General features: G+C 41.9%; 2 protein-coding genes and 1 long non-coding RNA gene across 4 annotated transcripts in view; 2 read left to right on the top strand and 1 right to left on the bottom strand.

Annotated features, from left to right (window-relative positions):
* LOC128758589 (uncharacterized) overlaps positions 1-3,215 on the top strand; it is a 63,388-nt gene extending 60,173 nt beyond the window's left edge. For both annotated transcript variants that reach the window (XR_008414512.1, XR_008414511.1), the window contains exon 5: positions 207-3,215. This is a non-coding gene — a long non-coding RNA (uncharacterized LOC128758589). The remainder of the gene's footprint in view (positions 1-206) is intronic.
* Positions 3,216-4,490: 1,275 nt separating this feature from the next.
* dhx38 (DEAH (Asp-Glu-Ala-His) box polypeptide 38) lies at positions 4,491-18,016 on the bottom strand. Its single transcript, XM_053865639.1, has 27 exons — positions 17,580-18,016; positions 16,792-17,114; positions 15,970-16,160; positions 15,721-15,876; positions 15,497-15,659; positions 15,266-15,384; positions 15,042-15,115; positions 14,810-14,965; positions 14,576-14,737; positions 14,364-14,471; positions 14,099-14,217; positions 13,861-13,998; positions 13,597-13,783; positions 12,848-13,033; positions 12,637-12,777; positions 12,407-12,517; positions 12,180-12,296; positions 12,002-12,109; positions 11,822-11,934; positions 11,512-11,720; positions 10,480-10,634; positions 10,051-10,206; positions 9,771-9,905; positions 9,412-9,537; positions 9,226-9,321; positions 7,699-7,820; positions 4,491-5,739 (listed from the first exon to the last, which is right to left on the bottom strand). Exons 2-27 carry the CDS (start codon positions 17,109-17,111, stop codon positions 5,658-5,660), a joined length of 3,750 nt encoding a protein of 1,249 aa, XP_053721614.1. The 5' UTR covers positions 17,112-17,114; positions 17,580-18,016; the 3' UTR covers positions 4,491-5,657.
* Positions 18,017-18,238: 222 nt separating this feature from the next.
* LOC128759033 (cytochrome b5) lies at positions 18,239-21,487 on the top strand. Its single transcript, XM_053865640.1, has 5 exons — positions 18,239-18,538; positions 19,784-19,912; positions 20,134-20,154; positions 20,244-20,275; positions 20,543-21,487. Exons 1-5 carry the CDS (start codon positions 18,383-18,385, stop codon positions 20,634-20,636), a joined length of 432 nt encoding a protein of 143 aa, XP_053721615.1. The 5' UTR covers positions 18,239-18,382; the 3' UTR covers positions 20,637-21,487.
* Positions 21,488-27,042: the final 5,555 nt, after the last annotated feature.

Raw genomic sequence — 27,042 nt, 5'->3', positions numbered from 1 at the left:
GTTTTAGCCAGTACTTGTTCAACAACAAACACAATACACTCATGACTAAATTTTAGTTTCTTCCTTTCATTTGTTATTTTAGTATTTTCCTCAAAATTCGTCGGAAGAAAATTCCAAATATATTTTGAAATAAATTGCTTTTTATCTCCCATGTTCTATTATGATTTCTATTCAAATAAGATGCATGTAAAATGTTTTTTTTATAGGTCTCATGGTGCACTGGTGGAATGTGAGCGTCAACACCGAGCATGGAGGAAGACAGCAGTTCTTGCCGCGGCCAAATCAATACACCACAGTCTTTCCAACGTAGAAGTCAATACGCAACACTGAAAGTGTCTGAGGAGACGAAAGGAGACCGATAATTGTTATGAATGTCTTCCATATGTTTGAGCAGCCTTGCATTTAAAAGCAGCTGCCACCTAAAGGACGACCAGCTGTCGCATAATAAGTATATACAACCCAGGAGTGACTGAGACGTTCTGTAACGGAGAGAACTGAGATGGATGGAGGCGACTGGTGTGCACAACATTGATGCGCACGCAACGCCCCGGGTGTGTGGTGTGTTGGTGTCGTTGAAGAGAAAGATATCGCTGAGCTCAGCAGTTAACAAGAGGTGATGATGATGATGATGATGGAGGCTCAGAGACGCAAGAAGTTGGTGCTGGTTCTGAGGGATTGGTGTCGGAAGCCACAGTGTCAACGAACGACCGGAAGCTTCTGGGACTTTTCAGCCGCTGTTCATACTTCTGGGTGACGAATGATGAACTGTAAACCAACCACTTCATTTTTGTGAGGATGAAACGTATTTCTTAGTGTATTGAGTGAAAATAAAACACTTTGTATTTGTTATAATTTTGTGACTGTTGAGAGTGGAGTGCGGCGTGAGATGACATCATCAGAGAGCGTCACACACACCCGGCTGACGGTCAACAACTGATAAACTGTTGAGTTTCTTTGCTGTTCTCCATCCATAATAGAATATTCATGTTTCTTAGTTCTAATCCAGACACATTCTTCATCCTGTCCCCCCAAACATATTGTACATTATTGTCCGCCGCCATCTTTTGGACGTGGTATTTGGTCCAGTCATCATTTATCCTCAAAACCTTCCTTAGAAAAACGTTCTTTTTATTCACACGCAGACAAGTCCACCACCTCTCAACGTATAAGCTTTATCAATTTTTTTTCATTTTATTATTACCTTTTTTAGCGTTTCAATTCATGTTTCTAGTCGCCATATACACACTGTGATTTATTAAGCAATATTTTTTTTCTGTTGAAGTTAGGCTCTGATATATGGGGCTACTCCCCGTCCTTGTGATGTTCTGGAGACCTTTCCAGGGTGTCCCTTGTCTTGGATTTAGCTGAGACAATCTCAGATTTACGACATGCTAACATGCTAACTAGGTTTGCAACCAGGCCCAGGATTAAACAGAATCATCCCATATTTGACTTTGTGTCTCTCTCATGAAGTGAAGAACACTTTTGCTTGGCGAAAAGGGAGAACCAGAAGTGTTGACGGAAGCCAGTGGTGTGGGTTTATGCAGCATGGCAACCCTGAAGGTTGGGCGGCTGTTGAAGACAAAAACACAAGCGGTTCTCATAGATTGACCTTTTTGTTTGTTTGTGGTCAGTCTCACGTAAAGAATTATAGTGGCAGTTTTTATACTTGTGTTTTGCCCGTCAATTCCACTTTTCTCTATTATTATATTATTATTATTATATTATTATCTATTATAATTGTTTCCTTTACACAAATGTTTTACTGTCTTCTGTTGTTTATTTCATTTTCGTTCCTTTTTTAATGAAAATATGTGAAGAAGTAAAAAACAAATGACAAAAAAATTCTCCCTAAAGTTAAAAAAATATATATATGTAATATTTATAATGCATTACACGTCAAACAAAACCTAATTTCGTTCACAATGTAATGTATCTCTTAATGACCATGTATGAAAAACAATTTAATATGAGACTGAGGAAGGTTTGTTACTCCTTCACAAGAGCATTTGTACAACCAATACACCTGTATTTTTTCATTGTGGAATAGTTGTTTAGTTGACGTGATGACATCATTTATTTATACTGTAAATAACTTTTAGGTCTAAAATGCACTGTCGAATACATCTGTTTTTCTCATGAATTATGACCGTTACTAGTACTATTTTTTTTTTTTTTTTTAACCACTCCTTGAACATGGTAGATGGTCGTTGGGGATTCAGCTAAAATAACTGTTTACAATTTAACCTTTTTACTTACCAATAATGGGAAAAAACTTTATGTTCTGCAGTTTAAATAATATTTATTATTTTTTGGTCACACACATTAACAGTATTATTCTTTATTGTAAGTTGAGCTACATTACTTTTTTGTTTTCTTTAATGTCAACAAGGATGCAATGTTACACAGAGGTGTATTTATAGTTATTTAATAATAACAACAATAACAACAATTTCTTGAGGGGGTTATTAACTGTGAATAAACAAGTAATTCATTTATTAATAGTTAATATCTGTTCCCCAATGAATCTTTTTCAATTATTACAAAAAAGTGAAGAGTGTTGAGATGATTGTGTTTTGCCCTTGTAACCTTGAGCCGCTTGGCTGAGTGGCGGACAACAGCAGGCTGCGAGTGTTCACCGTCCACCCGAGTGCAGAGTGAGGGGGACTGGAGGGGGAACTCTGCTGAAGTTTCAACAGGCGGGCTTGGATGTAATTGGGTCCCAGAAGGCTCTTCATTATGGAGGCTGGGGAGTCAACAAAACACAGAGAGAGAGAGAAACAAAATGTGGCTCTTCGCTGCGCGTCACGATGGGACAGGAGTTAATGAAAAGAGCAGTTGACGCCAGCGTTTTCCTCATCAATCTCACTTTATCGCGCCTTTATTAAGTTTGTAACGGCAGCGATCGTCCCCTCAAATCTCACCGCGGTCAACAGCTAGCATCCGCCATAGTCCCCGCGTCCCGTCTCAGTGGGTGTGGCCGCTGGAGCCAGATAGGGGGCGTGGCCTCCCAGCCTAATCCCCGCGCTCCTATCTCCGCCGCCCCGGAGGCCATTTTAATTCCCTCCATCATTACAGGGACCCGCGCTGCAGAGCTTTGGTAAAGGTGACTGCTGACGCTGTCATTCACGAGGACTATTTCCAAATGTCAGTCTGGAGCCCAGCTTTGTCTCATTAAAGTTGACGGAGTCCATTATATCGCGCGCCTCCTCTTCCCTGCCAGTCTCCATCAAGAGCTGGGGGGGGGGGGTTCAGAGGGGGTGGAAGGGGTGGGGGGAGGGCTAGATCTGCCTGAGAGTGGAGGACGAGCATGAACCAGGAAGAAAACACTTGTAGTCGTTGAAACTGAAGAAGGGTGTTTTTAGCCCGCTGGAAGTGAGAGTCATCCAGAGATGTCACCGTGACCGCAGCACGCACTCGAGCCGGCGCCAAGATCTCAGTCAGACGCGACCACAAACGCGTCACAGATTTAGCTTCAGGTTCACTGTCAGGTGTGAGCAAGGTGTGGCCTGCGGGCCACGTGTGGCCTTTGGTCTGTATCTGTCAGACCCTTGTGAGGTCAGTGTCAAGTGTCATTTTTTTTAAACATATTATCTTTCTTGGTAACATTGATCCATTTTAAGTATTATTATACATAATATTATATCTTTTTTTTTTTTTTCTGAAGATGATTGTCAATGTTTTTTGTTTTTTTCATTTGCACATCATGTCAGTGCTTCTCTGTTTGTTCTGCATGGTTTACGGTTAATACATTTTTTTATGGCAAAAAGAAAAAGTAAATAATTGTTTAAAAATTTTAAATATTTTTGACAGATTACACATTGTGCTGGATAGTAATGTCCAGTTTCATTGTTGTCGTTCTTTTTTTTCATTCTTTTTTTAAATGTTCATCTTTAAAAATATATTATAAATACATGTACACCTATAATACATGTTCATATATAAATACATATATGTATATCTTCTCTACATTTTTCATTTTCTCCTATATTGTTTTTTTTCCAATTTAGTTATTTTTGTGTAGATAAATATGTGAACATAATTTTTTAATTACATAAAGTAAATTCTGTTTTAAATGTAGTAATGTTTCCACAATTTTTCTTTTTTTCATTTTTAATTCAATATTGTTTTGTGTGGATATCGTCTTGTTGATCGTCTGGTTGTGGATCGTCGTCCTCCATATCATATTTTCATCTCATATAGTAATAACGTTTATTGCACAGTGTTCTGGTCTTATATCAATACATTATATAGATAAGATTTTTTTACAGGCCTTTAATCTTTATTGTATTATAGTAACATTAGTGTTGCACTGTTTTTGGAAAATGTGTAAATACATAAAAATAATTAGTTTCATTAATGTTTCAGTTTTTTTCAACCAAAACCTCAAAAATGGATAAATTCATGGATTTAACTTGTGTTTTGACTTTTCAAGTCACTGGATTGTCTAGAAAAAAGGCAAATAAACTGCACAAAACCCAGCATCCGTCTCATTTTCTTTATTGCAGTTTTGTGTCCAACCTGAGGCACAGGGGCCAAATCTGACCCACTCAAGCCATTTAACGTGGCTCCCAATCAGTTTACACACGTGTAGCTCGATCGGAATCAAACTCCAACACGAAGTGAAAGTGTGCCAAAAGGTGGACGCCCTCTGATTCTAACATTTAATCTGGATACTTTGGAAAACCATGGTGGGGAACAATTCTGCTGCTTATGAACTAATCACAAGTGTTAAGACGAAATTCTCTTGCTATTATTAAAATACAGACTCAAAGTGAATTCTGTTGAGACACTGTTTTCTGGTTAAGGTACGTGACAAAGGTGAAATGTATTTTTCCCCTCAAGTGACTGACTGTGTTCCAGAGACAAGATGACCTCACTTCACGCGCTGCTATGATGCAGTAAAACTCTTCACCTATGTTTCCTGTACAGCATTTATAACTTTTGAACTGCAGAAATGACACGTTCCTCAGACCCCGCCCAAGTGCCCACAAAAGATCCAGGTAAATCTGAGTGGATTACAAAAATAATGGACATTTATTTCACGAGGTCACAAGAGCAAATCAGTGTTCCTGCGATGGTTCGCTCAGTTCTGTGTTTAAAATCATCACTGGAAGAGAAGCTTAGCAGAAAAAAAAAACCTGGCATGACGTAATAAACACCAACTATAAACTAGCAAGTTTGGTCACATGAGCGTTGGTTTCTTCGAAGCAAAGACGACGCACATTATCGTCACAAAGTAACATGCTGATGTGTTCCACACAGGATGTAAAACGGTGGTCGGAAGATGGACAACACTGGTGTCATCTGGTCGACAACAAGCCAGTAAACACGGCACACATTTAAATCAGCTCCTGCCATCTGGGTGCAGGAAATGAAATGAGTTCAGCTCCAACGGCGACGCGCTGCCTGACAAATTAGAAAAGCAACAAATCCTCCGTATTCAGGAAAAGAAAAGCGTCTTCGACTGAAGTACACGATGACAGACTACTTTGTTCCGGGGTCTCCCTCTTCACCTTTGTGCCTTATGCAAGTTCCCCCTCTAGTGGTTGACGGAAGAACTGCGGGTGATAACACTTGAGTTGCTCATGCGGTGGAGTGTGTGTGCAGCTGCTGGAGAGAAGACGACGCTGCAGCTCGGACCTCCTGCAGGAGCTTCACAGTCCGAACCTTGAAGGGGTGCGTCTGGGCGTCGTGGGGGCCTCCTCCTTCCTTCCTGGAGTCAGGATTTTCAGTCCCCTGGAAACAGAGGAAAGGTTAGGGCAGGTGGACTCGAGCTGTGAAGAGAAACTACACCCTGCATAACATAGCTTGCAAAACAGCGTCAGATCCGTTGGACAGCTTGAAATGGTTCTGTCAAAAAGCTGATTTGGGAATTGAAAGGGATAAAAAAAATATACATATTTACATGCTTTAAAATCCATTCACATCAAACTTAGAGTCGATCAAACATGACTAGGTTGAGCAGAGTGAAGACACCTTATTGGACGTGTGACCTTCCACTGTGTGGTGCTGCAGATACATGCACTCATCATGAGTGTCAACTCGACCAGAACAATCACTGTTGCTGACCCGATGGCACTTCAATGGAAGTAGTCGTGATGATAAGGACTCTAACATTCAAAAAAAGAGGGTATTTACGGTTATTTTTATTCTAAGTCGCAACATTGCGGAGGGTTGATGATGCAAAACATCAGGACGGTGACATCACCATTCACTGCAACACCAGTTCACTTTGGACACGGGTGGGTTCTGGATCAAACTCACTGAAACTGGACTCGCTCCTCTCTTTACACCGACTTCTAAAGAGATTTAAATCTGCTGTTCTGCCTCCTCCTCAGTCTCTGTGCAGTATATTAGTGAAACAACGGAGAGACAAGAGCAGGGAGAAGCAGAGAGTGATTCAAAGCAGACGGCTCTGCTGACGTGTGCTTTGCTTCACTGAAATTGTTGATGACGAAGCAGGGTTTCTGCTACATGTAAACAAGGGAGGTGCCACGCCTTCAGGAGAATGATCTCTCACCAGATCAAACATATTTAAACAAGGTGGAAACATCGAAACAAACGGACAACACATCATGGAGGTAAAGATGAGCATCATGGTTTTTGACAGAAAAGTTCCATAAGAAACAAAATGACTGAAGTCTGTTCACCGCGGGACTCAAGTCGCACGTTCCGGCCGGACGTATGAGGAGAAATATGAGATGACGGCTGCAGACGGAAGAGAGATTCGCTTCTCATGACTAAAAACTAGCGTTTTTTATTAGCACCAATTCAGTGAATGTCAAAACTGCCCCGTTTCATTGTCTCTCATTGTTTTGTTCTTTCACAAAAACCCTGGCAGGAACCCTGTGCAGAGGACGGAGGAAGGTACGGAAAGCTTCACCGACCACTCCACCTCCACAACAGTTATGAAGAAGACTCAAGAGCAGAGGAGCGACCCGGACAATGTAGGGGTTCAAGTTTTCGGTGAACCTGAACCCTGCGACACACACGCACACCTGACACAGGAAGCCAGCGTTCAGCTCAAAACGGCATCTACATCGCCGTTTGTCACACTACAACTCGACTTTCACCGGCGTCCGACACAAAACAAATGAGTGTCGCCTGCTAATTCGCACCCCTGAACGGCGCTGGCGAGCAGCCAGACAGGTGAGAAGCAGCAGACGCATGAGGCAAGGCTCCACAAACGGTTTCATCCCTGGTCGCACTGAACGGCCGACGCCTGCTGGGGGAGGCACACGAGCCCAGGAGAGTCGACGGCGCTCACGCCTCCGCCGGTCCTAATCCCGCGCATCCTCCGCCATCGTTTTCCCGGCTTATTAATTAACAACCCCAAAGTTGTGTTTTCAAATCCCTCTTTATGAGCTTACTCCCCTCTCTGGGTGTGAAATTAATTTTTTGGTTTAATTCGAAAAGGAACGGCGCCTTTCTCTCCGCTCGGGCACCATTTAAATTGCTGCTGTAATGGGGGTCAGTCAGGAGTCAATATTATTTCTTTTTGTCTGGTCTGGTGGGACCAGAGGTGAGAAAAGCTCATCAGGAAGCGTGAGAGCGGCGGCGGTGCAGAAGCGGGGAGGGGGGCTGGAGATATGGATTGGTAGTGCGCGAGCTAAATTAAACATTTCTATCTGGACTGAGTGGAGGAAATGAGGGCCGTGGGGAACCATTGTTGGAGGAATTCTGCCGGCGACCTACCGAACGCTGCCGGTGTTGCTCTTTCTCTCCTGTTCATCGCGACGAGCTCTCAGCTGCTCCTGCGCCAGTGCCATCTCCTCCTCCATGTTGGTGATCTCCTCCTTGGCCCGCCGACGGTTTTCCTGCAGCAGGAGGAGAATGGAGTTTAAAAGACCCTTCAGCCCAAACATATAGAATCCAATTGACTGCATGTCACCAGCGAACACAATAACAGAACGTGTCCATGCTAATGTTAAAGGAGCCACATTTTTCCTCCCTTTGCCCAGTTGAATAAAGTTTGACTGACTTCAAGAATGAGAGAGAGTTGTTTAAACACCTAGCAAAACCACAGACAGACATAAATAAAAAATAAAAAATGCATTATATAAATAAATAAATTCATTAAATTATAAACAAAGAGAGAGGGAAAAATGGATCAGGGACTTGGACAAGTCCATAGCAGATCATCACAGCATTTTCTTTACTCCACATTATAACACACCTTAACTAAAAGTTACTTTGCTCTCTTCACTGAAAGAGACACAAAAATACTACACTCTGGGATGACTTTTTATGTCACTCAGGAGACGCAGAGAGCAAATTCACGGTTTCACGGCATAGTGAGGGCGCAAAAAGTGTGAAGAAACTGGGTTTGGGGTTTTTATGAAGCAGGATCAGCGAACCTCAGCGTCAGTTACCAGGGCAACATACGCCAGGAACTAAACCTGGTCAGTGGATGTGCGTTTACGAGGCAGAAATCCCAGCATGGCGAGGTTGATTATCGCCCGGCTGGATGCTACATCGCTCCCTGTATGCGCAACTGTTGCATTAAGAAAACACTCAGATCTTCCATGTCATATGTTGCATGCAGAAGGGGCGGGACAAAGACAGACCAACCAATAGGAAAAAGTCAAAATAGTCAAACTGTCATTGGACAATCGCCTTTGCACTTAAAACATTTTTTTTTTTTAAGTCAAAAATAAATGTTAGTAGAAAAGGCAGCATTTTAGATTGTGTTGACACCATACTGATACGGTACCATAGTATAAAATTGAAATAAACAAATATTGAAATTTAATTTAATTTTGATAGGATGCCGTGCAATCATTAACAAAAATGTATATTTTGAAATTATTTTTTTAATGTTTAATTAAATGTTCCTGTCATTAATGCAGTGCAAAGGTCAAACTAGTTGATCCAAAATCCATCCAAAATAACACGGACAGTAGTGGTCGAGCATTATGTTTTATTTTTTAAGAAATTATAATAAATTATAAATTATATATGATATAATACATATAATAAATTCTGAAGAAAAAAAAGAAAAACAGAAAAAATAAATTGATGTAAAAAATATTTTAGCAGTAAATAGCAACAAAAATAATAATAATAATAATAATAATAATAATAATAATAATAATAATAACAATAATAAATGATGAAAGTAATTTTGTGTTAATTCCATGCACGTATCATATGACAATGTAAATAATAATATTGTTGAATGTTCTGTAAAAACACAGTCCATGCAGAGTTATCCAAACTAACCCCTCTGCTCTTCCCAGCGTGCTTTATGCTGTAGAACATGGGTCCCAGTTCTGCCAGCCACTCTCCATCCACAGCGGTCACACACTGCATGTACTCCTACAGCAAGAGAGAAAATATTCCGAGGGTAAACATTCACAAGAAAACCATTGCAACGCTGCAGAACTCTAAACTGTGGCCATGGCTCACCTTGGTGGTCATGACAAGCTCGTGGTAGATGATGTAGTCAGGAGTGTAGCCCATTCCAAACAAGGAGCTGGTTGGGTGCAGGTGACAGGGCATACCTGTTCTCACATTCACATACTCACCAATGCCCTGGAACAGAAAACAACATCGCATAAATGAAAGGAAAATTCACACTACATTTTTTGTAACAAGCTAAATCCTCTGCAGGTGTGAGTGTGTGTGCGAGTGGCTGTGTCCATGTGTGCACAGTGACGGACAGGTGACCTGGCCCAGGGTGTCCCCCGGCTCTCGCCCCAATTACTCCTGCCCCTGCCTCCCCACACGGGAGTGAGTATAACAAATGAATGAGTTAAGAAAAGCACCTTGAGTTTGGCAGCTTGGTGGAAATAGGCAGCACAGATGCACTTCCTGATCACATCCCAGTCGGAGCCGCAGGAAATGAGGTTCATCCTCTGCTGCACCATGATATCTTTCAACTGGGAACGCACTTCACGCACCTGCAGCACAACAGATCCATGAACACCTCCGGATGAACCAGACACACTGGGCAAGTAAACAACAGGACAGAATATGTTTGACGGCAGAAGAGAGTGTTGCCATCAAGACCCGGCAACTCTGTGAACGACTGGAGGGAAACCTGACCTTGCGCATGGCCTTGGTGTGGATGAAGTGATCGTTGCACCAGATGCTGGAGTAGTTGTTATTCTTCCACTGCATGTAGACGTTGAGATATGTGAGGTGGTCGCTTTCTGGAACTGAGAACTTCTCCCTGACCTGGTCACTCTCTTCCTCACGACCCTGCCGACGCACAGATTGGACATTAAGACACAAGTGCTTCTGTCTTGATTCTTTATGGGAATAACGTTACATGCAGAATAACCACAAACAAACAATTCTTCTTCAAATGTAAAACACATACAAAACTGGCTCCGGGATGGATGGATGGATGGATATGCATATTATATGCATATCAACCTCTCGAGCTCATCTTTGAGGGCATCCTGCGTCATCCACCAACATCAGAGTCCACTCCTAAACACGAAGAAAATCTTTCCACAACAGAACAGTTACCTTGGGTCGGTAAAAGATGGCTGGCACAGACAGCATGGACACTATAATGAGGATGTCTGCGCTACATCCCATGTCGCAGGACACAATCAGCATCTTAGACAGAGCCGGGTCGAGGGGGAACTCCACCATCATCCGGCCTGTTGGTGTCAAAGCCCCTGGCGGAAGACAAAACAGTGACATTTGCCGTGTCAGCATCTTGTTCAGATAAGGAAAAAGAAAATCACGGTGAGCTCTATTACACGCTGTAAATGTGACGTCAGTCGGAGCCACAAACCCGAATCGCTGTGAAAGATATTTGTCCATCACAGTGAAAGAGCAGGACAAACTGCTGACAAGGCAGCGTCACAAGGAAGAAAGCAGAGGCAGATCCGGAGGCCGCCTGTCCTGATTTGAATGATCAGATGACAGAGTCTAAGAGGCTTACAAGAAGAAAATGCAGAAAAGCACTACAGTCAGTTTGGAACAGGTAAGCTTAAATCAGAGATAATCTGCTGTTAACACACCATACAGGGAATCATCCCAAGTCCCGTCTTATCCCCAAATCCTTAAATCCCCGGGATTCTGGCTGAAGATGAGACAGAAATGAGGCCCGACCAGTCAAATCAAATGCAGAATCAGATACTGGCCAATTACTCCAGCTGCTAAGCTCGAGACTGCCTCATCCAAGCGGCAGGGACAACATCAACTGAAAAAATATCTTGGTGCAAGGCGTGATGGCCACCATGGAAAAGCTTTAACTAGCACTGAGACATTTTATCAGTCATACAGTGCCAGGTATTTATTGCAAATACATTTATCTCATGTCTGATTCTACTTTGAATTCTTGGATCTTTGGACCTCAGTGATCTAACCATCAAAATGCTTCCCTTCAAAGTCGAGTACACCAAAATCTTTTGACCAAACTTTTCCATTTTGAGAAAGCACAACGGAAAAGGCAGGTACTTGTTTCCAATCTACAATAAACAACTACTATAGACATTTGACTCAGTATGCTTCTCCTCAGCAAAGCACAGGACAAGGCACTGATCTCACCTGTGTTGTCTAGAGCTCCCAAAATCCAGAGCTGGTACATGGAATTGAGCATGTTGTCCTCTGGTGGTGGATCCATGAAGTGGAAGAGAAGCAAATCCTGAACACCGAGAGACTTCAGCAGCAGAACCACGTTGGCCAGATTTGTCCTCTGGATCTCAGGGATGGTGACGGTCAGCATCTCGTTCTTAAACGCACTCTGAGTGTAAAGCCTGCGCACACAAACATGAGCACGATGATGCTAACAGCTCACTGAACCGCTCAAACGTCAGGAGCCAGAATAAACCATCAGCTGACATGAACAGGTTCTCACCTGTAACACTGGCCCGGACCGGTACGTCCTGCTCTTCCAGAACGTTGGTTGGCATTCGCTTGACTGATGGGATAAATTTGCAGAGCGTCCATTCCAATACGAGGATTGAAAACCTGACATTGAGATTTCAGGGTCAAACAGTGATGCAAAAGTCACTGGAGAAGGTCGACATATCTCTACCTTTAATTTGCAGTATCCAGCGTCCACCACAAACATGATGCCATCCACAGTCAAGGAGGTTTCCGCGATGTTTGTGGCCACGATGCATTTCCTGACACCATCAGGGGCCTAATGGTGAGACCAGACATGCAGTCATACTGTTGGTGAGCGCCAAGAGAACGTCATGAGAAATGCAAACCTTTTGGAAGATCTTGGCTTGGAGGTCAGAGGGCAGCTGGGAGTAAATGGGAAGCACAGCTAGCGGAGGTGCGTTCTCCAGATCCTCCAATCTCTCAACGATCTGATCTGAGGTAACCTAAAAGAATATGGAGCAAGTGTCATCATGGCAAAACATGCAACAGTGGTTCAGATGGAAATTAAATTAGCTTTGCTTAAGCATTCATTTTTGTGTGCACAACATCTCACCTCAATATCTTCTTGCCCAGGCATGAAGATGAGGATGTCCCCAAACATTCCACTCAAGTGGATCTGCAAAGCCTGTTTCACAGCTGCCTCCACATAGTCCTCCTGAGGGGTCTGTCGGAGCAAACAGGTGAGCAAGCGTGAAAACTTGGAGCATAACCATATAGTTTTAAAGTAAAGACAACAAACTTCCTCACAGCAATGAGGCATATGGGTTCAAGAATTGGCCATACCTTGCTGAACAAGATGTCCACTGGAAATGTTCGCCCGGGAATGTGGAATATCGGTACATTGCCGAAGAATGAAGCAAATTTATCAGAGTCCATAGTTGCAGATGTAACTATAAGCTTTAAATCCGTCCGCCGAGAAACCACCTGGAAAACACCTTAACGTTAGTACTTTGAGATTGGAAATTTGTTCAGTATATAATGTTTGGAACTTTACCTCCCGGAGCAGACCGAAAAGCACATCAGTGTTCAGGGAACGCTCGTGAGCCTCGTCCATGATGACTGCACTGTAGTGGTCCAGATCTGACTCCCTGAGTGACTCTCTGAGCAGGATTCCGTCCGTCATGTACTTTATTAACGTCTTCTCTGTTGTGCAGTCCTCAAAACGAATAGCATAGCCCACCTGCGGGAAGGAGAAAGCTCAGCGTCATAGGTTCACTGAATGCTGAGCCATCACGACTAGTCCACAACAGTCGTGACAGAGGAATGTAGTTCAGTCTTTCAACCACCAGATGGCTGTAGAGAGCAAGAGCACGACCAATCTGAACTGGCTGAGGAATCACTGGAGCATTTTTCATAGGGGTGGTCAGATGGGGCCACTTAAAATCTTGGGGTGGCACACCAAAATTAAAAGCTATAAGCACGACTGGTGGGTGGAGTGGCCGGCAGATTTACCCCCTGGTGGCGGCACTGATGTTGCAACGGTTACAAGATTCGAGAAAATGTAACCATTGCACACAACAAAGCATAACAAACACAACAACATAACAAAAACAAAGCTGAATCAAACAAGAGAGCAAATTGTCTTAACTCAAAATGACGCAATACATCTGTTATAACTGATCTGTACAAAAATACTCAACTAAAAAAGTCTCAGGTTTCTCTCTACTTTCTTTAGCACACTGCATTAACAAAAAATTAAACAACATTCTGGTGATAAAAATAAAAATAATAATAACATCTTACCTCCTCCCCCAGATTGGTACCAATCTCTTCACTGACTCTCTTGGCCACACTCATTGCAGCCACTCGTCTCGGCTGAGTGCATCCCACCATGCCATAGCTGGTGTATCCATCCTCATGGAGGTACTGAGTCAACTGAGTGGTCTTCCCACTGCCTGTTTCTCCGACAACAATGACGATGCTGTTGTCCCTAAAGTGAGCACAGATGAGACATGAGCGGACAGTTAAATGTGACCCAAGTGTGTTTTGTGTCCCTGAGGTGATTACCTTATGATATTCAGAAGTTGTTGTCGCACTGCAAATATTGGGAGGTACTGCCTCTGCTCCAAAATACTTTTCTTTTTAGCAAACTCGCTGCTGGCTTCAGACTTCTCTTTCATGTGATCTGCAAATTTCTGATCTGCCCTGAAGGGTAAACAAATACATTTTTTATTTACAATGGCCGTTCACACTCTCACAAAAGAACATAGTTACAAAGTAAATAACTCAGCGAAAGCGCTGCTACCTGTAGTCAACTTTGCCGTCCTCTCCCACAGCTCCTGCTGCATCAGGATCCTCTGTTTTCTTGATTCCCATAATATCTCCCAACTTGGTACCTGCCAATTCCCAGTGCTTGTGCTGAGCCTGGAAGAACGGCAGTTTTAGTTTTTTTGCTTGAAGGTATTCACAAGTGGAAATTCTATGTATAGTGACTTGAGTATTTTTTGTCCAACCTCAAGCACGTAAATTAAATAAACCAAGTGTTTAAGACTTGTGTGACTCATTCCCACCTTCTTGCGCTCCTTCTGCTCGCGATGTTTACGGACAAGCTGACTGCCCTTTCGAGAGATGATGGCCATGTCAGATGTGGGGTCCCTGACAGGAATCACAGGCTCAGGCTGAAGCAAGATGAAAAACAGAACATTAGACGCACCAATTGTACGTGCTCCCCAAAAATTAAACTTAACAGAATAGGAGCTAAATATACAGTGCAAGTCTTAACCTGTTTAGTAAAGACGATTCTTCCATCCAGGAAAGGAGGGACCAGGTTATGAACGAGGAGGTGAACTTTGGTAGCATTATCCTCTTCAAAGTCTTCATCCACCTCAAGCCTCTGTACCACTCCACTGGTTAGCATGCGGTTGGTCTCCCAGCGCTCGTTGTCCTAACAAAACCATCGGCTGTTGAGAAAATTCATATCTGACAAACACAATTTTAAGTACAGTGAAAGACAAACCTCATTTATCTGTCGTTTCTGGGCAGATATTCGTTTCTGGGTCTGTTTCTGAAGAACCTGCTCTCTTTTCTTCAGATATTCATCGGAAGTAGATGTAAAAGGGTTGTGGAATTCGTCGTAGCCTTCATCCATCATGTACCAGTCCCTGTCAGCTTGCTGCAGGCACATGGAGAATTAGCCACGCCAAGACACCAAAACCTCAACAGAGAGACAGCCTCTGTGTTCCGCTTACCTTTTGGTCTTCTTCCCACTGTTCTTTTTCATCCTCATTGTCGAACGAAATACCTCCCTCACCATCTTTTCTTGCTTAAGTGGACAAAAGAAATCAATGCAGTTGTTATCCACATCATGAACTTGAGAATTCCTCCAACACCAAATTTATCTGCCACCCAAGAATGGCTCGTGATAAAAACGAAAATTAAGGAAAGAATTCAGGCAACAACACGTTCATGCTACCTTTTCCTTGGGATAAGCGAGGAGTAGAACCCAGGTGCTTTCTGTCATTGGCCCACTCATTGTACTTGTAGGACGGTGTGGGCAGTGGAGTGTCAGCAGAGTAGCCGCTTCGTACTGACCTAAATGCACAAAGTAGAAAAGCCATGTTACATTCATATTCGGGAAAAAATGGTGAAGGATAAGGAGCATTTCGCATACAGTCAATATGACTCCATTAAATTCATAGCTTACTTGTCTCTTCTTTCGCTCTCTCGACCAGTCCGATGGCTTCGTTCTGAACGGTCTGTTTCTCGAGAAGACAGAGCAGGGGACGGAGACTCCCACTGAGAATGCCTGGAGCTGGAATACCCACTATCGTCCTCTTCCCAGTTGGATCTGGAAGGTGTGAATGAATCTAAGAAAAAAAAAAGTTTAGTCGTTTACTCCCAATATTCCATGCACATTAAGTATTTCACCTCTCGGACGGTCTCGTGGTGTGGAAGGTTCGTCCCGCCTACTTCCTCGGCTGATTCGATCCGACCAACCGTCTCTTTGTGAACGCTCGCTTCTCTCACTGCGGTCAGAACGTTCAGATCGACTGGTGCTGGTGCCGCGACCACTGTCACGCTCATCTACAGAAAAACAAAAAAAAGTCATACTTGATGAACAGTCATTCCTGGATGTGTCTATAGAAGAATAACATTTAAGAGATACTAAGGTTTTACCTCTGTGAGACCTCCGGTCCCCACCCTTATCTCTTTTCCTCTCTTTGTCTCTGCTGTTATCTTCTTTGGAAGAGGCATAGACTCCATGCTCTCTCCTTTCTTTTTCTCGCTGCTTGTGTAGGCGACGAAACTCTTCACTGACTCCCCCTGGACTGGACGGTGTCTCCGATCCAATCATACGATATTTCCGGCTGTAAAAAAAGAACAATTTATTTAAGAGATCTGAACAAGCATTAAAATGTCAACACAATGGTTTTACAACATCTTGAGACTATTGAACTATTACTCCAAATATATCCATCTTATCCCACATAACAATGAATAATTCAAAATACACCAGCAGACAAATGCTTGGGTCTCAACAGTTTACGTTTTAAGTCATGTCCGTGTATGTTTCACATAGCATACACTAAAATACACAAGTTGTTGTGTTAATGTCCTGCTCAAACACATGTGTAAGGTCCCGCTCAAACACATGGAGTGAAGTTTTGGTCAATGTCTCTTGGTCTAGATTGTAAAAAAAAGAAACTTGGTTGTGCCACTTAAGCTTTTAGGTTTCATCTACAGATTAATAATTGTCACGTTTACATTATACAAGGGTTAAAATGTAATGTCTATGTGCACACATTCACACAAGGATCTTGTTCAGCCTAATGGAGAACTGTAATGTTGAAATGGTCTGTTATGATGACGGGTGGATCAAACAGGCATCAATTGAATTCAAACAGTTTCTTTCATTGCATATCTATTTCTGCAAAAATTAATTATTATGATCACAGGAAAGTTAAATGAATTAGATATGTGTTCAGCATATGCATCTACCTTTCTTTCTTTACTTGTCTGCTCTTTTCATCGTCTTCCTCATCTGAGCCAGAGTCACTTTTGTTTTCCTCCCAGTCCTTATAAGACGAAACTTTCGACTTCTTCCGACTGCTTTCATCTCCGTTGGTTTGTTCCTTATTCTCCCGCTCTTTTCTTTTTTGTGCAGCCAGCAGATCCAAGCCCAGCAGAGAGGTGCGTGGAGTCGGTGCCCGGAAGACATGGGGGTCGGCTGCCGCACTCTTCTTTTTGACAATTAGTCCGCCTACTTGAGCAGAAGGATCCGATCCCTCCAGTCGATGTAAACAGTCGTCGTCTTCCATTTTCTGGTTAAAAAAGGTTGAAAAAAAACACTTAAATGTCTGTAACATGTTGTTGTTGTTGCAGTCGTTAATGACTTCAGAGAGAGAGAATATCTTGTTTATCTTCATTTTTGTGAGATTCATGAGTTGCTTGTTAACTTATTTGATGCGAACCCATGTAGGCTACGGAAGACACTACAGATCGTCAATGCGTGTTTTACGTTATACCGTGTTACATTAAGAGTGTTCATCAAAGAATAAAGTCTTTAGAAATAGCTTGATCTTATCTTAATCCCTGTTTGTAAGTAAACGAAAAAGTTGATAAACTCAACACTAAGACGTAAACCAGACGTCGTCAGTCACCAACTCTAGCTTAACTGCGGGTGGTTTAATCATCAATGACTATCTAGAATGGTCCATTAGGTTTGAATGTACATGACACTGCGCATTTTACAAATCTCTGGTAGAAATAAAGAAACAAATACTCACCTGAAAGAGGAGCGATTCTCCGCTAGCATGCAGGCTAATGTACCGTAAGAAGCAAATTGGGGTCCTGTTAAAATTAAACACGGAACATCTGAAAATATATACTTCAAAGAATGAACGTTACGCCTTTCGTTATAGACACGTCGAGATGCACTATTACTGAGAGGGGTAAAAGCACAGTACTTTCGTAAACACGACGCATATGTTTACATGAATGAAGGCAGCCATTACTGTCCCAGCATACCCTGCGGTTACACAACCTTTATTTTAAAAAGTCCATTTGACCAAGTGAGATCTAATCATAAAGCGTTACACACAAAATTACTTCGTAATTTAAAGAAATAAAACGTAAATGGTGGTGTTGAAACAAATCTAAAATTTTGGAGGATGGAGCTGCGTTACTCTATCAGACGTCACAGGATGCAATATGATGACAAGACTGCAGAACGTCAGTGGTATCGTTGAGAATTAAAGTGCCTCTGTCCTTCTGAAGAAGCAAATATTTTTAATCATAATTTCTTTTTTAAATATGACAAAAGAAGTGTATGTATGCGCAACTGTTGCGCAAGTGTAAGTGCTCGATAAATACAAGTCTCGCGATTATCGAGTGGTCTATTTTTATTGGCTGCCATATAGAACAGTCCGCGCTGATTGGTCAGTTGCTTTACAGCTAGGCTGTACAACCTGTGCTAGTCTGATAAACTTGCTTTACATATTCCAACCTGAGTGGTGGGTGTCGATAGAGTCCTTCACCAGGCCACACAGCAGCCGAGTGCAACTTCCTGAGCTGACGTATTGACGTAAAGATGGTCGAGGAGTCAAACAACGGCGTTGCAGACGCAAGTGTAGACGATGGTGTCCAGTACTACAGAATGGAAGACATTAGAAAACACAACATGAGTACCGATACGTGGCTTGTCATCCATAACAAGATCTATGACGTGACCAAGTTCCTGGAAGAGGTAAGACGTGTATTTCTACTACGAGTTATGTTGTGTTTATCGCGTATGTTTTGGTGTACTGTTGACGAAAAATGGTTATCAGAGTTCTCTGACGGACACTTCCTGGAATTTCCGGAAACGTGACCCCGCATGCGCGCGCGTCACTAATGTCCATAACTGTTATTTTGTAACGCATTCGCACGCAGAAACAATGGCGTTGTCTATAGTTTATAGTTGGGATATCGACCCTCTTGCAATGATCTGAAGGAAACTTGTTGTCTTGGGCCTAGCGTCACCTATCTGTGATGTACTACCAGGTCATCTACTGGGCGGTGAAACTACCGCACAAAACCATGCTTCCTTTAGATTGATGACCCCATATCAACAATCCTAAGTCGAATGACTTGCTTGTTTGCAATTTATAATCTGTAATGGTGTTGGGTTAAGTGATCCTTGGTGACTATTCCAGGGTTGCTGCTCATCCACATCAGAATAAGTTTGGTTTATTCATGATAAAATGTGTTCCCAAATATAAAGTGCAACCAAAACCTCTTATTGGGCCTTAAAGGTCATCTCTTTTGCAGTGGGAAGAATAAATGTCTCCACCAAAGTAACATCTACAGTGTGAGTGAGAGGTAAAATGCAATATACGGTGGCTGTCCTAGTCTTAATAAATCACTCAAAACATGAAAAAAATCATCACGTTGATGCTTCGATGATGGGAAACACTTGTGCAGCCAAAGCTGAAGGTCGAATGCGACACTGAAAAAAATGAAAAAAAAACAAAAACACTTTGACAGGAGGTTTCATTTGCGCATGAGTGGCTCAGAAACTGTCCCTTATAAAGACACAGTGACAATCCATCCAGGTTAAAGTGGCCTTATTTGGCTCCTGGTGAAGCACGTGGTTTCGTGTTCTTCATGTAATTAACTGTACACAAATATTTGTCGATGAAAAACAGTTATAGCTCCTGGTGAGGATTTGAGCGTTTGCATGTTACTGTGACTGCAAACAAGTAGGCTGTGAACCAAACGGTGCACTGTGCATGTGGCAAATGAAGTAACTTTTCTCAATGTGTGTCTCTTAAACAATTTGATCGACCATAAAATTGACAACGTTCCATACTAGGAATCCAAGTATCTTGTAGTGCACGTCTACTATGATAGCTGATGCTAGCTTGCTCTGGGACACAAGTCCAATATTGACAAACCTGATTATGAAAGCAATAAAGTATTTATCGCTAAATTGAAAATGTTTTTGTTCCAGCATCCCGGTGGTGAAGAAGTTTTGCTGGAGCAGGCAGGATCTGATGCAACAGAGAGCTTCGAGGATGTGGGTCATTCAATTGATGCCAGGGATATGCTGCAGCAGTATTACGTTGGGGATCTTCACATGGTAAAGACACACACAGTCGAATGGTGCAATATTCTCACGACATGGTTTATTATTTTTTGAAACCTGTTCGACAATTCATCTAAAATAAGCAAATGGCTCAAGTTATAATGTTTATTTATGCATGGATCAACCATTTTTGCAGGCTGTTTTTTTATTTTATTAAGTCATAATATTGTTGTTTATTTAAAAAACTAATCCACATGTATTTACTTATTTTCCAGGATGACAGGCAAAAGGTGAAGGTGAGCACTACTTTGTTTAAACTAAATAACGTATTTAAATATGTGTGGTCGGGCCATTTCTCTATGTGATTTTCATTCTTTGTCTGCAGGATAAAAAACCAACAAGTAGACCAGACGACAGGTGAGTCATCTTTTAGGCTTCCATTGTGTCTAACGCTCAACAGGTTGTCAGTTTCTTGGTAATCATTAATGTGTAACTAAACAAGGGGTCTTTTCCATTTTTCGTATTGGTATATTTGGGTTTGCAGTTTGGACTTTGTCGGCACCTGATTAGGCCATAACAAATGACGCCTCACTCTTTTCCACAAACGTTGGAAAAGTTCTGGCTTGTTATTGAGTGTGCAGTTTGAAACCCAAGAATGTAAACATGCGCATTTCCCCTCGACAGCAAAAGCTCCTGGATAACTTGGTTAATACCTGCCATCGCTGCAACGGCTGTTGGCCTCATGTACCGCCTCTACGCCGAGCACAGGTCCTCTTGAGTGCCTACTACTCTGCGTTTTTATCTCAAACGTCCTGACTGGTGACCGTGACTGAGGACTGCCGCCTTCTTCTGCATCAAGAAAAGTGGGATAACTGAAGTGCTTATATCCACCTTTGCTCGTGCTGAGAATTTAAAACAATGCCTTCTTTTTATTGAATATAAATTCTTTTTTTTTCTTCAATATTTTCATAATCTCATGCATTATCTTCTTTTTCAGCCAAAAGATAAGTTGTAGACTTTGAACAGAGTTGTGATAGCTACCAGTAGTTATACATTTGTGAACATGTTTATGCAAGTGGTTCAGTTTGTTGCTAAATGTCAGATGTTACTGGTGCTGACCGGAAATGAGACGCCACTACCTACTTCCTTCATATTCTTTAGCATAGCGCTCTGTGTGGTCAATGGGGCGAAATGCAGCTGACCTCATGACATTTAAATGTTCATGTATTTATTTTTACAACATGCTATTTATGCATAATCATTCAACAGGTCATGTTATTTTGAACATCCGCACCATGTACATGAATCACCACACATTCCATCTATTACTTTTAAAAGCCATTTCTTTAAGCATCATTTACAGCAGTTTTAATTCTGGCCAATAGATTTTAATGCACGACAAACACCGGATTGTTGTTGTTGGAGTTGACACTCGGAGGCTGTGGGCTGGGCTGTTGGCCATTTTCTTTTGTCCACCCCAGTTAGGAGCAATATGTATGGAGGAGATCAGCAGAAGATTGAGACCATTTCAAGTTAATAAAAGAGTCCTATATCAGTTATTGTGATGCCTTTGTCATGGGTCTCCATGGTATTTGCAGATCATGTTATTAAAATTTATTCTGAGACACAGTCTACTGTGGAATGTGGTTATTCATGAATCAGCTACCTATGAAGATGAATGTTTGAGATGCCATCCGCCACATATCCTCTGCTAGTTTGGCCCTTAAACTCCTCCTCAATCATCCACTCCCTCTGCTGTCTGTGATGTTTCTGTGGAAGCTGTTTGACTAGAGGAAGCCTTCATTGCTTGAGTGCACTTGTCTTCCGTTCCGGAGCACAGCGGTCACAGCGCTTTGTTGCCCATGTTTTTCCGTTGCCGTCTGTTAAGATTGGATCCGAAGCTGAAGTGGACACATGATCGCTCCCAGTCTTCTGGGTCAGCCCTTAACTTCATCCAACTCTCAAGATGGAATGAAGCTCAATCTGCCGACTGACTTGTTTCTGACCACCATCCCTGGATCCGAGTCTAGCTCAAAATGTTCCACTTGCTTTCTGACTATCACTATTTTCTATATTGCACTCTTCATCCATTGGAGTGCAGGTAAGGATGCACAGTAAATACGCACAGTCTTGGAGTCTCACGTCATGTTATGTTAAGTGGATATGGCAAAGATGATGGTGGAACTGTCCACACTTGTGGCCAGATCTAGGACCGTGTAGGTGCCAGGGGAGCACTTTGTCAAGCCGGTCAATCGCCAAGATCCAGACAACAATCCAACCCAAGGCCTGAACTGGTGCAGCCCAGCATGCGAGGGAACACGAGAGGGAGGATTGCAATTTTAAACCACTGTATGGTTGTAAGTCTTCAGTTTATACTCTTGATTCCACAAGTGAGAGCTGAACTGTTCTCTGTTGAACTGAATGGTGGAGAACTAGCAAGGATGAACCGCCTGCACACTCGTTCAATAACTCGTTTCATTGAAGGAGGTAGTTTGTTTTTTTGTGTGTGTGTGTGTCACCATACATTTAAACGTGTTGCAGAAAAACGGATGAGTGTTGGAGGTGGATCAACAGAGAAGCCTGAACCCACAGGGGGACCATGTGTCAGCAGAACAGTCGCACTTCCGGACCCCAGAGAGTTTGCTTGATGGCTGGGATTAAGTTGTGTAACTAGTGTGATATTTAATCCTGTTAAATCCTTAAATTATTCATTTTTTCAGCTACTTATGGAAAGTGGCACTTTAGGGGCATGTGCTGATGAAAACAGGTTTGCGCCAAAAACTTTTTTGCTCACGTCCACAAAGCATGGGACAGGTAATGGAGTCATGCGCCGTGAAAGTTCATGATTAGTCATAAGAAGTTTTCCACGTGGAAGGACCCTCTAGAGCACAGGTGTCAAACTGACCCGCAAAAGGGCCGCAGTGGGTGCAGGCTTCTGTTCCAACCAAGCAAGAGGACACCTCTACTCACCAAGCAGGTGTCTGAAGACTGTGATCACTTGATGGTCAGTCTGGTGCTGTTTGTTTCAGCTGACACCTGAGTGCTTCACCTGTTTGTGCTTTCAGGGCTGGAACAAAAGCCTGCACCCACTGTGGCCCTTTGAGGACCGGTTTGACACCCTTGCTCTAGAGCCTCACCCCACATGAGAAAGTCAAATGTAATCCACAAACTATTATTAGCTCCCACCTGCACATGGAGGAAGAGCATCTGAAAAGCATCAATTGAGTGATACAGTGTTGAACGGCCAGTAGGTGGCAGTATGACCTCGGGCTGAGAACATCCATCTCCAACTGCTCAGTTTCCATGCGGATGGAACAGCAGTGCACGCTATAAACACAAAGCTGTCACACTGAAATGTACATTTCTCCGCGATGAAAAAAAACAACATTGCGTTCATGTTAGTTGGACTCTACAGACTGTGCTTGGTGAGGTGTAATATCCAGTGTTTGTTTATATTTTCATCATGCAAATTAAATTGATCAAACATCTGGGAAACCTGACTCCACTTGGTGACTGCTAAAAAGTTAATCTGGAGACAATGAAGTGAATTAGAATCTTAATGCTTGTGAGGAAAAGTGATTACTGCTGTGTATATATATATATATTAATATAATATATATTAATAAACAGCACACAATTACTATATACAGCAGCTTGATTTTGTTTTTTTTAAACTTCACGTCCACTTCTCAGAAGAATAATCTGAAGGATGGTGAATGTGTTAATAACAGCTCACCAGGAAAAATAAAATCCTCAGCTTAAATAACACTGCAACAGTTCCGAAACGCTGCCACAGCTGCTAAAAATAAAACCTCTTAAATGATTCAGATGGTCTCGATCATTGATTATTATGCAGAGGAATTTTTAAAATCATGCTCCTAATGATAAACAGCTTTTTTTCATTTGCTATGTGCATTGATGTTATCAGTCGCCTCCAAGAGCTGCAGCTGCCAAAATGAATCAATGCTGTGTTTTTAAAACGGCCTGTTGTAGCAGTGGGAGTGCAGCAAGTCTTCAGAAAAGCATCATTCCCCCTCAGTGAATCGCCTGTCAGTACTGTCAGGAGACACACGGCTGCTAATGCACAACACTCTGCCGTCCTGAGGGACCAAGTGGGCAAACATCTCAGATGCCTGGAAAACATTTTACAAAAGCCTGAATAAACAAGATGCATGGAAGTTATCTGGACCATTGCGACTGCACTCATGAATGAAAGCAAATTTACCGCACTGACAAACACTAGCGGGACGTCTAAATACGCCCACGTCAGGAGCGTCTCAGATGATCAGACCTCAGTGGATTCCTGTAACGTTGGCCACAGCCTGAACGGTTTAGGAATATATTCCGGTTTATTCTCCCTCAAAAGAGATGGAAAAGTGTCAGATTAAATCAGATGTGTCTGCAATTTATCAACGTATATACAGAAATCCATTGAAAATGTAGCACCGGTAAATTTGAAATATGGAAATCACATTTATTTTGAGCTGGAAGATCAGAAAAGTGGCGACCCACCAAAAAAAAACATAATGCTGAACGGATTAATTGAAGATGAACGTGAACAAAAATCCATGCACATCACATGAAACTCAACTCAAACCGCACTGGGTTAAATCTGGGCTTAGTGGGAAAACTAACTAGAGGTGGAACGACCATGTGCTGGAGGTGGGTTAAGTTCGCCAACTTCCCCTGCATCTGTTTATTTTGGGGAGTTTCCAGACCAAGAAATAATGTTTAGCATTGTTTAGCTCAAATTGCTACCTAACAGCCATTATTTGTTGTGTATTTACATTTTGGAGGAGGTTTGTTTGATACCGTGTTCAGTTTTTAGGCAACCACTAAACAACAAAGTAGCCCTTGATGCTTTACAGTGTAAATAAAGGTTAGAAGTGAGACGTCAAGCTCGGCCTCTGTTAGTTTTTTTAGCACCACATTGTGAAGTTAACACTCCAAATCCTTCTTTTCTGTAGCCCTTTTTACTCTGACCAGATTTTTCAGCAATTGAACACTGGCGACAACAACTTTAATGTTGTTCTGAAGTCAGCAACAAAGTTCAGGAAGAAAAAAAAATGCCTGACTGATGTTGTTAGTTTGCCAAACATGAGATGAAGCTACAATCTAGACATCAAAAACGCATGTTTAAAATCAGTAGTATTTCTCATTCACTGTGCATGTATTGTTTATGCGCATTTCAAAATCCAATTTTAATGTCTTCACACTTAGTGCGTCACGACAGTCATTTGTAGTCCCACCTCACTTTTCTCCTTGCACTCAACATGGACCCAATAAAGAAACACACACTGCTTCTCATCTCCCAACTGTGCTGAATACATTTCCTTCTCCAAAGCTGCGATGGGAGGTGATCATTTGCATAATCGGATTCATATTATTCATCATAGAACAGTGAGCAAGATGTAGATTTGTCAAAAGTAAATAAGAGGAACAAAGACAACCTAAAACCTAATCATCATCCGGAAGTTTAGCTTGTGTTGCGTATGCTTTCTGCTTGAATGCACAAGTGCTGCACGGTGGGGCAGTGGTTAGTTCTGCAGGTTCCAGTTCAGATGCAGCTCTGCAGACCCATAGTCCAAACGCTCATCTACATGTGTGTACACTTTGTGAGTTATGATGTCCCAACAGCCCCACATCCCAGCTAAAGTAGTACGTGGGTGCACTTTTTATTGCGTGATAATTATTATATTCATATTCTTAACCATAGGGCCGAGGCTCATGGTTGGGCCACGAGCGCCTCCTAGAGGGCCGCTACAAGTATTTTGTTTTACACTACACTAACTATGGAGAAGTTCTTGAAAAGAAATAAATGATAAAGTGATGGCACACCCTAACTGTAAATACCGCAGTTTTTAAAATAAGAAAATTTGATGGTGATACTTTCATTTATACTTCATATATACCTTCTTCAGTTTATATTTTGAAAAATATATACATTACTTATTTCACAATATTTAGACAGTTTTTATTATATTTATTTTACTCTGAATTTTATTCATGTACAGTTCTTCAAATTTTCTCAGCAGTTTGGATCAACTGTATTTTTTTTTCTTTTTTTCTTAAGTGAATCTCATGAATATGACTTACACTTGCTTCTGCTGCTGGTTGGACTTTTTGATGACAAATATCTTTGCGAGGATCACATGGCTTCTGGTCATTTCACCGGGTTTTGGTTTGTTCATGTGCAAGTAGATTAAATACGGTCATTGAGCACAAATGAAAACAAGAACAATGCATCATTTCTATTCCTTGAATGGGTCCCGGATCCATTTGCTGTGGAAAAGTTGGGCCCCAAGATCGGAAAGCTTAAGAACCCCTGCCTCAGAGGACCGGCTCTAAATCATAGATCCGACTGAAGAACAACTGCAAACAATTTTAAATAACTACTGCTTTATTAATTCATTTTGTCTTTACAATATTTATAGACTATACATATGTACAAAATACAACAAAACATGTCCAAGTCTTTCACATATCGGGATGTACCGTAACGCCCTATATGTTTGTAGAGGCAGTCGCCATTAACAGCTTAATGTTGACACCACAAATATTCTGAATATAAAAAAAAAAGAAGACAAAAGAAAGAAAAAGAAAAGATCATAAAATACTCTGTTTTGCATTAAAACCATCACATTTCCAAACAGGGAACCCCGTGGACATGGCATGGCTCGACGGTGCCAAATGGAGGGAAAGTTGCAGCTGAAAATAAACACACTAGCTTCAGAAGGCACCCAGGTTATATCTCGCCTGCACAAAGGCAGCGACCTTTTGCAGCCATATTGCTTAATTACTTTTTCCTCCTTGCAAATGAAATGCTGCTGCGATTTAAAGGTTAAATTGTGCCAGCTGTTATACGGCGAGGTCTGTGCTTCCCAGCAAAGAGAGAGACCATCTTTAGCACCACTTCCAAAAAGGTCAAAACATAACTTTGCGGATGAAAATAAATCACTAAGATTGAGAAGTACCTCGTAAAACTTGTTGACCACAGTGAAAAAAAGTGGCGAACATCCCCAAATGGTCACAATTTAACTGGCATTTTCTGTCGTAAATGCAATAAAACAACTTGGTTGGATAAAGATGTACTCTGACAGTGCATCGAATCACGCAAACAGTGAATAAAACAAACGAAAAAGAATAAGTTACCAATGTCACATTTGTTCCATTCAACAGAACAC

The sequence above is a fragment of the Synchiropus splendidus genome, chromosome 5, assembly GCF_027744825.2.
Source record: "Synchiropus splendidus isolate RoL2022-P1 chromosome 5, RoL_Sspl_1.0, whole genome shotgun sequence".
NCBI classification, from domain to species: domain Eukaryota; kingdom Metazoa; phylum Chordata; class Actinopteri; order Syngnathiformes; family Callionymidae; genus Synchiropus; species Synchiropus splendidus.
The sequence above is the reverse complement of the archived record's forward strand: the minus strand, read 5'-3'. Positions and strand labels throughout refer to the sequence as shown.